General features: G+C 37.5%; 1 protein-coding gene across 1 annotated transcript in view; it reads left to right on the top strand.

The window, feature by feature from the left end:
* The window catches only part of CPS1 (carbamoyl-phosphate synthase 1), a 139056-nt gene that overhangs the window by 14782 nt on the left and 108082 nt on the right, over window positions 1-16192 (top strand). Inside the window, exons 2-4 of the mRNA XM_065930654.1 lie at window positions 8913-9022; window positions 12282-12426; window positions 13158-13247. Of these exons, the coding sequence (XP_065786726.1) occupies window positions 8913-9022; window positions 12282-12426; window positions 13158-13247 (345 nt within the window). The remainder of the gene's footprint in view (window positions 1-8912; window positions 9023-12281; window positions 12427-13157; window positions 13248-16192) is intronic.

Raw genomic sequence — 16192 nt, 5'->3', positions numbered from 1 at the left:
CATTATCTTATTGGAGAAATTAGTCATATACTTGGATATAGGGCAATAAAATTTAAGTGCCTTACTTAGCTTGTGTGTGTGCTCAGTCGCTACAGTTGTGTCCGACTCTGCGACTTTATGGACTGTAGCCCACCAGGCTCCTCTGTCCATGGGATTCTTCAGGCAAAAATACTGGAGTGGGTTGCCATGCCCTCCTCCAGGGGATCTTCCTAACTCAGGGACTGAACTTGAATCTCCTGCGTATCCTGCTTTGCAGGCAGATTCTTTAACTACTGAGACCTGGGAAGTCCAGTTTTTACTTAACCTTTACTTTAAAAGTGACAAGTCCTTCAATGCCTGTTTAGTTAATATCCAAAGATGATTAGCTTTAGTTTCTAGCAGGAGGCAGAATTTGGGTATGTGGAAGGAAGAGAGGATATGTGGCAGGAATGCGGGTAAGTACCTGGGCATTCAGGAGTCATTATGCCCATTGGTCTTCAAGGCTTGCTTCTCTAACACTCTCCAAGAGCTCTGCAGAGTTGGCTTTTAGTATGCAACAGTTGATCAAACCAAAACCCCAGCTAAGCAAACAAACATACAAACAAAACCCCCAAATGAGTAAAATCCATATTTTAACGGGCAGGGTATGGAAAGGAAGGAGAAAGCCAGATAACGGAAGGTGAAAGAGATGATCAAAACTGCTCTCTCCAGCCCAACCCCATTTTTACCCCTTCTTCCCGTACACCAGAGCACAAATTCAAACATTTCCTAATGGATAGGGCTGCTTAGGGAGGGAATAATAGGGCCAGGGAACAGGAAGTGATTTAGTCTATGAATTTTATTTTATTTTATTTTTATTTTTTCCTCATGCATCTGCTCTTCTCACTGCTTTTCTTCAGAAGTATGCCCTCTTTATACTTAAAATAATTCCCCTCTAGTTGGATGAAAAGTTATACTTTACTCTTATGTGGAAATGTCTTTTCAAGTTGGTTTACAATTTAGATTAGGAGTATGTAAACAGATTTGGGTAATAGTTATTTAGGTACTAGTAATAGATTATACCATGGAGAAGGCGATGGCACCCCACTCCAGTACTCTTGCCTGGAAAATCCCAGGAATGGGGGAGCCTGGTGGGCTGCAGTCCATGCGGTCGCTGAGAGTCGGACATGACTGAGCGACTTCACTTTCCTTTTCATGCATTGGAGAAGGAAATGGTAACCCACTCCAGTATTCTTGCCTGGAGAATCTCAGGGACGGGGGAGCCTGGTGGGTTGCCATATATGGGGTCACAGAGTTGGACACGACTGAAGTGACTTAGCAGCAATAGATTATACATATATATGTATATATGCCATGTATAATTATTTTATCTCTCAAAATCTATGATCTGAGCATTTGCCAAGCACAATGTGCTTGACCTTATTGAAAGGAGATTTTCAGATAGAAGCTCAATGTTTCTGCTGCCCATTGTCGTAGGTTTCTTATTATTATCTTTAGTGGACTATGAATATTTGAGTTGATAAATAACATTGAGTCAAGGATTGATTTACATTTGATTAACTAAAGCAGTTTAAATATCTCTTAACTTCTATGTTGAAAATGAGTATCAGTAGAACCTGAAACTTCTTTGTTATATTTCAGTATTTTATGTCAAATTGGTTGAGTCAATATGAATAAAAGATAATATTAATGACATCTAACTAGTTCTTTGACTCTGAGGCACTTAGATCTAAAATTAGATAATGAATTAAAAGTTAAATTTTTCTAATTGGCTATGATCTTGAGAGTTGAAGAATATTCTTATAATTTCATATGCACTTAAATAGTGATGAAGAATTAGACTATAATGAAAATGAGTACCCAATTAAAATTAAGTCACTAAGTGGATCCTGTCATAAGTGGAATTTAATTTACAAGAAGGTTTTACTGAGAAAAGTTATTGGAATTTTAGTAAGAGACCCAGAGGAGAAACTGTGAAAAGAAGAGCTGCAGGACATTTTAAAAGAATTGAGGCTGTTTATTCCAAATCAGAGATAAAAGTAAAATGAAAGGAAAAAAAACCCAAAGTAGTCATCTGACAATAATGTTTATATACATATTCATATTTTGGAAAGAGAAAAGTTGTTTGTGTCTAGTGAAGGCAAACTGAGCAAAATCCTTCTCAATTCCACTGAGAGGGAGTCAGATTAAACTCACCTTAGAATTTATTGTTTGCTTTATTGCCTTGTAGTGATCAACCTAGAGAGAAGCAGCATACTCGAATTTCAAATTGAACTGAATCAATCTTAAGTTCAGTTCAGTCGCTCAGTCGTGTCCAGCTCTTTGCGAACCCATGAACCACAGCACACCAGGCCTCCCTGTCCATCACCAACTCCCGGAGTCCACCCAAACCCATGTCTGCCGAGTCGATGATGCCATCCAACCATCTCATCCTTTGTCGTCCCCTTCTCCTCCTGCCCTCAATCTTTCCTAGCATCAGGGACTTTTCAAAGGAGTCAGCTCTTTGCATCAGGTGGCCAAAGTATTGGATTTTCAGCTTCAACATCAGTCCTTCCAATGAACACCCAGGACTGATCTCCTTTAGGACGGACTGGTTGGATCTCCTTGCAGTCCAAGAGACTCTCAAGAGTCTTCTCCAACACCACAGTTCAAAAGCATCAATTCTTCAGCGCTCAGCTTTCTTTATAGTCAACTCTCACATCTATACATGACCACTGGAAAAACCATAGCCTTGACCAGACGGGCCTTTATTGACAAAGGAATGTCTCTGCTTTTTAATATGCTGCCTAGGTTGGTCATAACCTTCCTTCCAAGGGTTCCTTCCAAGTATCAGTCTTTCTTCCAAGGGCCAATCTTAGTCTGTGCTAATTCAACCAATTTTGATGATTAAAAAGTTAATAGATTTCAATGTTCAAAATAACTTTTGATCTCTTTGAATTTGACTTAGACCTTTCACTTGAGTTTGCTATGGCAAAAATGTGTGAGAATAATATGAGAAAGATGTTTCTGCAAAATTTATTTGTATAAGCTATTCTAAACCTAGGTAGAATACAGGATTTTCTTTCCATACTCCTATATTTTAGGATACACTGGGTAAGGACAGCATTCTCATTTTTTCCCTATATTTTCAAAGTGAGAAAGGGACTGAAATAGTTTGTCATATAATTCAAGCACTTCAGCCTATTTCTTGTGAAATCCCTATTAAATTGATGTAAATGATCCTTTTGTTTTAAATTACCATAATATTTAACTCTGCATAAGATGTATTTGAACACTCACATGCAGCATACTCACTCAGTATGCATATCCTGGGATAACTATCCACTAACCTTTCTCCCTCAATGCCAGTCACATCTCTTTCTCACCATAACACCTCCAAGTTGACTACACTTAAGGCGCTGTTGTGAAAAAGTGACTCAAAACAGATGTTTGTTATTATAAAATTTATATCTAGAACAAACTAAAACTGAATGTGTAATCATGCTTTTCAGTATTTTTAAGATAATATTGTCTTGAGATAGTCACTTAGTGATGCTTTATTCATCCAACAAAATTTGAATGACTGTCTACTCTGTACCAGGAACTGATGTTGGTCCTATAGGCAGGCACATCAGTGAACAAAGCTAACCAAATCCTCTGCCCACATGAAGTTCACTTTCTAGCGGGATAAGACAAATGTTTTAAAGAAGACACTGGATGATATGTTAGAAGGCAATGAGTGCTGTGAAGAAAGAGTAGGCTAAGGAAATAAGAGTGCTGAGTGGCATATTGCTATTTATTTCCACTCTTTTTTAGATTCTATTCCCATACAAGTCATTACAGAGCATTTAGTAGAGTTCCCTGTGCTAGTCAGCAAGTTCTTACTAGTTATCTATTTTATATCTAGTAGTGTGTATGTGTCACTCTCAACCTCTCAGTTTATTCCTCCCCTCCTTAACACTCCTATGTAAAGACAAATTTGTCTTCTACATCTGTGACTCTATTTCTATTTTGTAAATAGGTTTATTTGTACCACTTTTTTTTTTTTAAGATTCCACATATAAGTGATATCATATGATATTCATCTTTATCTGACTTACTTCACTCCGTATAACAATCTTTAGGTCCATCCATGTCATTGTAGATGGCATTATTTTATTCCTTTTTATGACTGAGTAATATTCCATTACATATATGTACTTCATCTTCTTTGTCCATTCCTCTATCAGTGGACATTTAGGCATATTGCAATTTTAAATAGGTCTTAAAAAGAAGATGAATGACTTTGAGTAAAGACTTGAAGGAATCTTTAAACTTTAGATTCAAAATTTGATGTTTTCTTCTTAAAATTTTAATTTTTATTACTGAAATCATTGGACTGCAAAAAAATTAAACCAATCAATCCTAAAGGAAATTAACCTAAAGGAATAATATTCATTGAAAGGATTGATGCCGAAGCTGAAGCTTCAGTACTTTGGCCACTTGATGTGAAGAGTCAACACATTGGAAAAGACTCTGATGCCGGGAAAAATTGAGGGCAGGAAGAGAAGGGGGCAACAGAGGGTGATGGTTGGATGGTATCATTGACACAATGGACATGATTTTGAACAAACTCTGGGAGATAATGAAGGACAGGGAAGCCTGGTGTGCTGCAGTCCATGGGACTGCCAAGAGTCATACATTATTTAGATACTGAACAACAATAACTGAAATCATGAATGGGAAGGAAAGGGTGAATTATTTTATTAAAGAGAAATCTCTGAATGGAAAGGATGTATTTTTATCTTTGTATTTCCAGGTGTTTCAGAGGTATTTTTCTTGAGGTTTCCTCTATTTTACTATCTGAGCACATATCTGGCCTTTTTACTAAACTGAATGGGAGGGGGACTGAGGACATTTATCCCTGTATCTTCAGGGCCCAGCATGGTACTTGGCACATGGTAGGAGTTAAATAATGTGACCTGAAAATCTAAACTCTTTTATTGGCATATGCATTTTTTAAATTAAACAGTTAGGGACCATGCCATGATAGAGGTCATTTATTTTATAGAACTTATATTTATATAGTCTTTGGTTACTTTTCCTGACATTCTATGAGTGTATAGACTTCTCTTCATTAAGTCTTCCTTTGCACTTTTAGCATTCAAACTACAAAAGTGCTCTGGTAATATGCATTTAAATGATCATAGTCTAAATCCTAGACTATGCACCTTTTTCTACTAGGTCTGAGGCAACTAAAATATCCTTCGATGGTAACAGTGATTTCTTTCAGACTCATGGGAATGAAATAGCATTTGGGGACCTGTTAGCTAGAAAAGGGGATTCCAAATAATAGCTCTTTGTTCAGAGTATCTCCAGCGATTCATAGATAAGTCAATTGGCACCTATCATTTGAAACTCATGAGAGGCCAATGTAGTTAAGTGGAATATAAAGGGTAGTACAGGCAGTAAACAGAAGACTTGTAACAGTATAATGTGCAGTGGAAAAGAGACTGAAAGATCAATAAAAGCTGCAAAAAAGAACAAAAAATATAATTATAGGGGCAAAAAGACATATTGAACACAATCTCAGGGACTATTTCAGGCAACAATAAATGTCTCCTCAAATATATCTTTAAAAGATGGAATGTAAAGTAGAAAATAGTCCCATGGAGAGAAGAAGAGAAATACCAAGTAGAATTGTAGGAATAGGCTAACAAGAGTCAGATTGCTTATGCTAATTTTTACCTTTCTTTAAAATAATTAGATGGTATCAGGTAGATCAGAGAATTTGAAATCCTTATAGGAGAAGAGGAGCAGTTCAGTTCAGTTGCTCAGTCAGTCAGACTCTGTGACCCCATGGACTGCAGCAGGCCAGGCTTGCCTGTCCATCACCAACTCCCAGAGCCTACTCAAACTCATGTCCATCGAGTTGGTAATGCCACCCAACCATCTCATCATCTGTCGTCCCCTTCACCTCCTACCTTCAATCTTTCCCAGCAACAGGGTCTTTTCAAATGAGTCAGTTCTTCGCATCAGGTGGCCAAAGTATTGGAGTTTCAGCTTCAGCATCAGTCCTTCCAATGAATATTCAAGACTGATTTCTTTTAGTAAGGATTGGTTGGATCTCCTTGCAGTTCAAGGGACTCTCAAGAGTCTCCTCCAACACCACAGCTCAAAGGCATCAATTCTTTGGTGCTCAGATTTCTTTATAGTCCAACTTTCATATTCATACATGACTACTGGAAAAACCATAGCTCTGACTAGATGGACCTTTGTTGGCAGATAAGAGGATAAAGACAAGCAAAGGGAAAAATATAAACAGAGGTATTATTTTAGGCAGGTACGACTGAGTACTGTAGATAAATTGGCATATATAAGACAGCTGAAATTTTCAGTTCATGTGCCAAGTTTTGCCAACTAATACAGTTATTTTAGGTTCTAAGAAAGTTAAATATTATTTTAAAAAATATCAGGAGGTAAATATTTCCTGATTTACCTCCATTTTATGAAAGCATTTGGCTACACATGACTTCCTCAAGAACAGAAAATAATACTTTCAGTAGAAATTATTTTTTGACAGTGTATTTCCATGACTTGAAATGAAGGTTTTCATCTGCTGAAACACATCAGATATACTGAGGATATTTTCCCAATAAATTTACCCCTATTGAGAACCATCACCTTAGACATTTGATTAACTTGTAGTATTCTTTGGAAATGAACTGAACATGATCACTTTTACTTCCTGAAATCATCAGCCTCTGTCCTGAATTACAAATAAAGAATGGTTGATAAATTAAAATGTAAAATAAGAAAATCATATTATTAGAAGTGACATGCAAAGACGATTTCCCAGATAGAAACAGAATTCAGACTGGGTAACTGTGTGTTAAGCCAGAGTCTGTCAGGGAAGTCTTGTTATCATGCATTAATTACATTAATTAATTACATACATTAATTACTTACTGTGCTTTCTTCTGTGCTAATTCCAAAAACTTTTTAGTTTAGTGGCTGAGAAGGTAAATCATGACTATTTAAAGATAATGTCAAGCTTGAGATCTTGAACACTGGTTCCAAGGTTGTAGATATAAGAAAAGTTTGCCTCAAAGATTATTTGATAAGTTAGGTGAAGGATAACATATTTTTGGTTAACTCTGCTCATGGAGACTCATACACACACTGATAAAAAGACATATAAAATGTGCCAGATAGCACTTTGTCCAACTTTCTGAAAGGAACTTGTGTACTTTGCAACTGAAGGAGGCATTGTATTTCTAAAGAGAAGTTTACAACAGAAAAATAATGAGGTTTTACCATTTTAACCCTTGAAAAGCTGAGTACACTTTGTTAAACTAGAAGAACATAGAAACAGAGGTCTAGAAATCACGTATTATGTTCCTATTGTATACTAAGGTTGGTGTGTGTGTGTGTGTGTGTGTGTGTGTGTGTGTGTGTGTGTGTGTGTGTGGTAAGACTGGAGGTGAGTGGTAGGATAGAAAAGGATTCGACACCATAGGATCCAGAGCTAAAAATGTGAGGAAAGGAAAGGAAAGGAGAGAATTAGTGTATTTCCATCTTTGATGGCTGCATTTCACCCTTGAAGAGAGAATAGCATAGTGATCATCCTTACTTAATGATTTCCACTCATGGCCAAATTTGTTTCATTCATATCTCTATTCATTCCCCCAACTTCTGATTATTTGAAGAAATCTCAGATATGATATTAGTCTATCCTAAAGTATTTCAGTATATATCTTAAAAAATGAAAATTCTTAAAAATATAATCATAGTGCCTTTCTCTGTCTTAAAAATTATATTGAATACAATAAAATATCAATTTAGTTTCAAATTTCCTCAATTATTGCTGAGATATTTTCCTTTATAGTTTACTTTTTAATAAAATCAAAATGTTGGGGGCTTCCCTGGTGGCTCAGTGGTAAAGAATCCATCTGCCAATGCAGAAGACACGACTTCAGTCTCTGGCCTGGGAGGATCCCACACGAAGCCCGTGGGCCACAACTATTGAGCCTGGGCTCTGGGGCCTGGGAGCTGCAACTTATGAGCCTGTCTGCTGTAACTCCAAAGGCTGAGTGCCCTGGAGACTGTGCTCTGAAACAAGAGAAACCCCTGCAGTGAGAGGCCCAGGCACCACAATGAAGGCAGCTCCTGTGGCTAAGTTGTGTCTGAACTCTTCTGAGACCCCATGGACTGCAGCCCACCAGGCTCCTCTGCCCATGGGATTCTCCAGGCAAGAGTAGTGGAGTGGGTTGCCATTTTTGAACTTGCATCTCCTGCATTGGCAGGCAGAGTCTTTACTACTGAGCTACCAGGGAAGCATCCTGGATATAATTAATTCTACTAGAAAGCAAAATGTGATGTATTTTCAGATGGTCCATAGTGCTTGCTTTTGCATCAGTATTCATAGAACAATAAAGTTTTAGTTTCTTTATGATCCTAAAGCTCAGGGAAGGAGCAGCACTTGAGATAAGTTCATCAAACACACGAGGTCTGTGGAATAGTTTGATAGAAAAACTTGAATATCCCTTCTAGTTCTACACCTCAGAATACTGAAGAGCTGTATGGTATAATTCACAGTGTTATTTCTCTTAAGTTATACTTGAGCAAAGCTAGGGAATACCAAGAGGGAAAAGACAGACACATAGCATTTCAGCTAAATTAAAGTATTTCTGGGTTATCAATAATTCTACAAGTGGACTGAGGATGGACAAAGTATTGATATGCTTCAGTTCCTCTCTCAAGCAAAACAAAACAGCTGCCAGTGAGAAGAGCCATACATTTGAAGAAAAGTGGTCAGTAACAGGATATCAACTTCAAATCTAGAGAGTATGGTTTTTATCAAATATACTGTGCATTTATTTAATACATTTGCATATTTAATTTTGGATTTTTTTTTCAGCTAGTTGTGCTTTATATTTTGTATTCTACTAAGATTCACACATCTGTTTCTTTAGGCACAGACAGCACATATTGTCCTGGAAGATGGAACTAAGATGAAAGGTTACTCCTTTGGCCATCCATCCTCTGTTGCTGGTGAAGTGGTTTTTAATACTGGCCTGGCAGGGTGAGTAATGCTTCTCTTCCAAGGCTTTCTTCTTCTTTGATTTAGAGGAATAGCTGGATGATATGACTCATGGTGGGAAGTTGAAATCATCGCATCATCATTATCACATTATCCTGAAGTTGCCTTGCGCTTGTACACAGCTTGAACCTTGGACACAAACTCCTCCCTGTGGCTGTAAATGAAAGAGAATACAGACACTGGTGTTCCCCTGGTAAAAAAGAACAAAGTTAATTCTAGAAACTTAGAGTACAAAGACACAAGTTATGTTGATATTACCAAGTAGCTTCTGAAAGGCAAGGGATCAGCACCAATCTGGTTTAAGGTGAAAATTGAAGCAAGGAAAAGGGTGGGTAGTGCACTCTAGTGCCACTCCATTAGTGAAGTGAAGAATCAGCTTTGCACTTCTAATATGAACTACTTTAAGGAGCTAAGGGACTTCTCAGGTGGTGTTAGTGGTAAAGAACGTGCCTGCCAATGCAGGAGACATAAGAGACGCTGGTTCAATCTCTGGGTTGGGAAGATCCCCTTGAGGAGGGCATGGCAACCCACTCCAGTATTCTTGCTTGGAGAATCCCATGGACAGAGGAACCTAGTCGGCTGTATTCTACAGGGTCGCCGAGAATGGGACACGACTGAAGCAACTTAGCACACACACAAAGAGCTAAGAAAGTCTTTAGCTATTTTGAAATTTTGCACTCTATTAAGAAAGGTGAGATAAGAGATATATTTATTATCTTAAGGTAATCCATGGGAGACCTGGTACATAGATTTGATATTTTCAAAATTTATCAAGTGAGACTGAATTTAGTATTTAAGATCTGCTAATATACATACATCACTGAAGGTAAGAGTTGCTACAGAAATTATGCAGCTGCTTTTATCTAGCCAATAAATGTTCATCTGGCAACCAGGAGGCCGAAGTTCTTGTCTCAGTGCTAATGGTAACTGATGATGTGACATTGTGAAAATCACTCAGGCTTTCTAAGTCTTACTTTCCATATGTAAAGAGTGAGGGAATTGGATCAACTAGTAATTTATAGCTGGGGATTTAAAAATTATGTCTTAAAAGATTAGGTGATTTCAAAAGGTTTCCATTAGAGATTCAAAAGACTAAACTGTAAAATAGCTGATGAATTCTTTAGGGAAATTCAGTTAACCTTACCTTATAAAGACAAAAAGGCATTGGGTTAACTGATATTGAAGATACTGATTGACCAAGCTCCATTATATCATTAATGTACATTCTTCACTAAACTCTTAGTTCCCTGTTTGAAATAAAGAATATTAGATGATTTTTAAAATAGCTCCACTGGTGAGAACATTAAATTACAGAGTATGAAAACTGTTTGCAAAGTTTTGCTTCACCAGGCAATTATTTAAACCTTTCGACAGCACTAATTACTAGCTGTGTTAATATACCTGCCAACAAACAACTGTTTAATATAGATCAGAATGATGGAGGGCACTAGAGTTTTCTTCTCTGTGATAGATTACGGGTAATAAATCTTGTCACATCACAAAAATCAAACAGGACCTGATGGATTAATTTGCTTCCAACAATGCAGTTCTTTAAGACAAGCTGTATTTATTCATTTACTGGAGAGAGCATTGTAAGCTTATGTTTAAAGGGAGCAGCCAGTTCTTTTATGGAAAGAAAGAAGAAAGGAAGTAAAATTAAATTAATTAAAGGCTTTTTTTTTTCATGTAGAAAAAGGCATTCATTAATAAGGTTAGTCCACAGATCCTATTTTCCATTGAGAAATGCTGCTTTCCTTCATTGGGTGGCTCACCCAGTAAAGTGGTTTGATAATTAAGGGAGTTATTTTGTTTTTCATCTGCAAGAAACGCATTTATATTGTGCATAAGCCTTGGTTTAAAAAATGATTAGTTCCTGACAGGTCAGAGGCATTTGAGAAATTAGCTGATGGGGGTGTGTGTATGTGTAAATATCACGGCACCTTTGTCACCTAAGAGTTTGCTGAGCTGAGAGACTGTTCTATTGACAAGGGAGTTGTGGGAGGAGTTAGTCTGGGTGGGGGTAGAAGAATTCATGCTGACTACTGCCGGAGCTGAACTTCATTGGTTTTGAGGTTGTCATTCTGTCCCCCTCAGCACCTAAATCCACTTTCAATAGTAATCTATAAGAAAGATTAGGTTTAACTCGTTTTGTGGGAAGTAAAAATGTAGGAGAGTGGAAAAAATCTCATTGCAGTGTATTTCAAAATATGGACTAGCTATAGATAGATCCTGAATAATATTTCATATTATTAAGAGTAAACATTTTATATATAATTTTATTTATATATAGAACAGAAACAAGAATACATGTATTCTTATTTTTTCCCTCCTTATACTTTAAAATAAAGCCCTCTGTATTTACTCTTAATTCCATATCCTTACTTTAAAATAGTTACTTGGAATCTTTTAATTTAGAAGACAGAAATGCTTTTGATCAATTTTTGTGGCATTTATTTTATTCTATAAAAAAATCAAACATATACTATCAATAATAACTTGATAATTACCAAATATATACCTCTCTATAACTAAAGTATTTAAAAATCAACTTTATTAATTTTTTTCATAAAAAAATAAATCAATATTTTAAATATTCAATAAGTTTTAACAAACATATATACCCAGACAGCCACCATTGATGTAATCAGTATGTTCTCCAGTATACTAAAAGATAAAAAGACTTTTCAACTTTTGACAGTTAATATTTTGGCAAAACTGTCATCCATCAGTAGTAAATATCAGTTTGGACTCACTCATATCTGGTACTTGGGGAATCTTTGGGAATTAAAATACCTGCAAACTTTAAATAGAGCAATATTGGGATGGGGGACACATGTGCACCCATGGCTGATTCATGTCAACGTATCAAAAACTACTACAATATTGTGAAGTAATTAGCCTCCAATTAAAATAAATAGATTAACTTAAAAAATTAATACCTTATGAAGAATTTTTCAAGGTATTAAAAATTTAAGAAACTGAGGGGATAGAAAATTAAATGAGAATATGTCATAATATTTAACAGTCTTCTCATATCAGTAATATCATGGGATATGTTTCCATATTTTACTGTAAAATTTCCCTAAGCTTGGCAAAATCTAGTGACAAGCTTGTAAGACTTTGTTCTCATGTTCTTTAATTTTCAAGGGTCAAACAATTCAGATCATGTATGCAGAATTGGAATAAATTAGGTCAAGTATACAAGTCAAGAATTTGTTGGTATCTTTGGCCCTTTACTCAGGTACGCGGAGGCTCTTACTGACCCTGCCTACAAGGGGCAGATTCTTACCATGGCCAATCCTATTGTCGGGAATGGTGGGGCTCCTGACACTGCTGCGCTGGATGAGCTGGGACTCAGCAAATACTTGGAATCCGATGGAATTAAGGTAGTGCCAGTGATGACTATTTAAAAAGTATAGTTGATTTATTTTAAGAACCTAGGCTGGACAAAGTTTCGGCCTCTGTCCTGTAGTAAAAATAATTAAATTTATAGTCTCAATCTCATTCTTAGGTATACGAGAATAAGTTTTAGCATGGAGCTATTCTGAATTTCATTTCTCAGGGCCCTTTGTATTCATTCTTAATGCTGTGGATGAAATGTGACTTCATTTGGAAAAATGTTGTTATAAGTTCAGATAACAGCGATGCTACAAGAATTTGTGTTGAATCACTTTTTAAAAGGATTTTAAGAGTCAACTCTGTATCAGTTATTTATCTTTTAAATCTTACTCTCTATGGGAGATAAATAAAAGATAACTTGTATGCCAGTCTGAAAGTAAAAGTAAATAAAATGAAAATTTCCAGTCAATGTAAATTTGGTTACTATCATAGGGATATGAACCATATAAACTATTCAAAAATTTATACAGGGTGCTGAGAAGGGAGATCTAGTTTAGCCTCTTGATTTGGCAAACCAGGTAAGACTGTCCCCCACATAAAAATTAAGGTAGTGACTATATATCTTAAAAAAATTTTTTTTAATCATATTTTGTTCTTCAAGTCTCCAAAATTTTAAGCATTTTATTGGTAGGTAATAAAAAATCTGATCTGACTCAAGTTACAAGAGTTGGGTAGCATTTTGTGATCACTTTAAAAAACTGACTGCCTGTCTTTCTAGGTTGCAGGTTTGCTGGTGCTAAATTATAGTGATGACTACCACCACTGGCTGGCTACCAAGAGTCTAAGACAGTGGCTACGGGAAGAAAAGGTGAGAAATATCCAGGAACCAGCATCACCTAAGGATGATTGGTGGGGTCCTGAAAAGTTAGGAAGGTGTATGTAATTGCAAAGGGCCAAACAGATGAGGCAGATCACACACTTTGGGAACCTTTTGTTTCAGAGTACTTCCTTCTGTTACTACAGGCTGAATGTCCAGAACTCGTTCTTTAAACAGAGGAATTTATCAGTTCAGTTCAGTTCAGTTGCTCAGTCGTGTCCGACTCTTTGCAACTCCATGGACTGCAGCACACCAGGCTTGCCTGTCCATCACCAACTCCAAAGCCTAATCAAACTCATGTCCATTGAGTCAATGATGCCATCCAACCATCTCATCCTCTGTCGTCCCCTTCTCCTCCTGCCTTCAATCTTTCCCAGCATCAGAATCTTTTCCAATGAGTCAGTTTTTTGCATCAGGTGGCCAGAGTATTGGAGTTTCAGCTTCAGCATCCGTTCTTCCAATGAATATTCAGGACTGATTTCCTTTAGGGTGGACTGTTTGGATCTCCTTGCAGTCCAAGGGACTCTCAAGAGTTTTCTCCAACACCACAGTTCAAAAGCAACAATTCTTTGGTGCTCAGCTCTCTTTACAGTCCAACTCTCACATCCATACATGACTACTGGAAAAACCATAGCTTTGAGTAGATGGACCTTGACTAAGTAATGTCCCTGCTTTTTAATATGCTGTCTAGGTTGGTCATAACTTTTCTTCCAAGGAGCAAGCATCTTTTAATTTCGTGGCTGCAGTCACCATCTGCAGTGATTTTGGAGCCCCAAATAATAACGTCTCTCACTGTTTCCACTGTTTCCCCATCTATTTGCCATGAAGTGATGGGAACAGATGCCATGATCTTAGTTTTCTGAATGTTGAGTTTTAAGCCAACTTTTTCACTCTCCTCTTTCACTTTCATCAAGAGGTTCTTTGGTTCTTTTTTGTTTTCTGCCATAAGGTGGTGTCATCTGCATATCTGAGGTTATTGATTCCAGTTTGTGCTTCATCCAGCCCAGCATTTCACATGATGTATTCTGCATATAAGTTATATAAGCAGGGTGACAATATACAGCCTTGACATACTCCTTTCCCTATTTGGAACCAGTCTGTTGTTCCATGTCCAGTTCTAACGGTCGCTTCTTGACCTGCATACAGATTTCTCAGGAAGTAGGTCAGGTGGTCTGGTATTTCCATCTTTTTAAGAAGTTTTCCACAGTTTGTTGTGATCCACAATGTCAAAGGCTTTGGTGTAGTAAATAAAGCAGAAGTAGATGTTTTTCTGAAACTCTATTGCTTTTTTGATGATCCAGTGGATGTTAGACATTTGATCTCTGGTTGCTCTGCCTTCTCTATATCCAGCTTGAATATCTGGAAGTTCACGGTTCATGTACTGTTGAAGCCTGGTTTGCAGAATTTTGAGCATTGCTTTGCTAGCCTGTGAGATTATATTTTCAGTTTATCCACTAGGTGGCACTCATACATGCTTGGTGAAAATGAAAGTCGCTGAGTCGTGTCCAACTTTGTGCGACCCCCATCGACTATACAGTCCATGGAATTCTCCAGGCCAGAATACTGGAGTGGTTAGCCTTTCCCTTCTCCAGGGGATCTTCCCAACCCAGGGATTGAACCCAGGTCTCCAGCATTGCAGGTGATTCTTTAGCAGCTGAACCACAAGGGAAGCTGAAGAATACTGGAGTGGGTAGCCTATCCCTTCTCCAGGAGATCTTCCTCAACCAGAAATCAAAGTGAGGTCTCCTGCATTGCAGGCGGTTTATTTACCAACTGAGCTACCAGGGAAGCCTTTCTCAATCTGCAAAGAAGTTAGAGAAAATTTTAGAATTCTCTGTAGTCTGGAACAACTTAACTACTCCTTCCCGTTTTAACCAGGATCTAGATATGTAACTTGTGCATAGATTCTAGTACCAGCTCAGTCATTACCTAGCTGTGTGACCTTGCTCTGGTCATGCAATCATACCATACTTTCTTAATTTTAGTTTTTAATGAGTGTGAACAAACAGATTGCCATCAAGTCTTTTTGGGCTTAAACGTTATGACTCAATGACATAATTGGATATCATCTCATTTGAAGCAATAAGTAAAAAAAGTTACTAACTTTACCTTGCATGCTAAGTCGCTTCAGTCATGTCAGACTCTTTGCAACCGTATGAACTGTAGCCCACCAGGTTCCTCTCTCCATGGGATTCTCCAGGCAAGAATACTGGAGTGGGTTTCCATGCCCTCCTCCAGGGAATCTTCCCCACCCAGGGATTGAACCCACGTCTCTTATGTCTCCTGCATTGGCAGGCAGGTTCTTTACCACTAGTGCCAGCTGGGAAACCCTATATCTGCCTTTCTTTGAGTATTATTTTCTAATCAAATAAGAGTATTCTCCTGGGTTGAATGTCAGACATACTTAGAGTAATTAGATTTAATGGACCTTCTATATTATACTTCATTTCTACCGTTATAATAGCTGCTATTTCTTAAGTTGCTATTGGGTCTGTAATTGGCAGAATATTAACCTGAAAAAATTCTGACACTCCGATGAGCATCTACCACATGTGTATGCTTAGATGCTCAGTCGTGTCCAATTCTTTGTGACCCTATGCACTGTAGCCCGCCAGGCTCCTCTGTCCATGGGATTCTCCAGGCAAGAATACTGGAGTGGGGTGCCATTCCCTTCTCCAGGGGATTTTCCCAACCCAGGGATCGAACCCAGATCTCCTGCATTTCAGGCAGTTTTTTTTACCATCTAAGCCACCAGGGAAGCCCAAACATCTGCTAACTGGGGCTCAATGTTGCCTCCTCCTAACGAATAAAAAAAAATATTGACCTTAGTTTCCTGGATATTATTACTGGTAAATATTAAAAGAGATAATAAAGCATCTGTATGATCTCCCAGGTCTTTTCTAGTTTCTTTCAATCATTGTCTGAATTTACCTCTT

The sequence above is a fragment of the Muntiacus reevesi genome, chromosome 3 (assembly GCF_963930625.1).
Source record: "Muntiacus reevesi chromosome 3, mMunRee1.1, whole genome shotgun sequence".
NCBI classification, from domain to species: Eukaryota; Metazoa; Chordata; class Mammalia; order Artiodactyla; family Cervidae; genus Muntiacus; species Muntiacus reevesi.
Note: the sequence above shows the minus strand (reverse complement) of the source record. Positions and strands in the feature narration are given on the sequence as shown.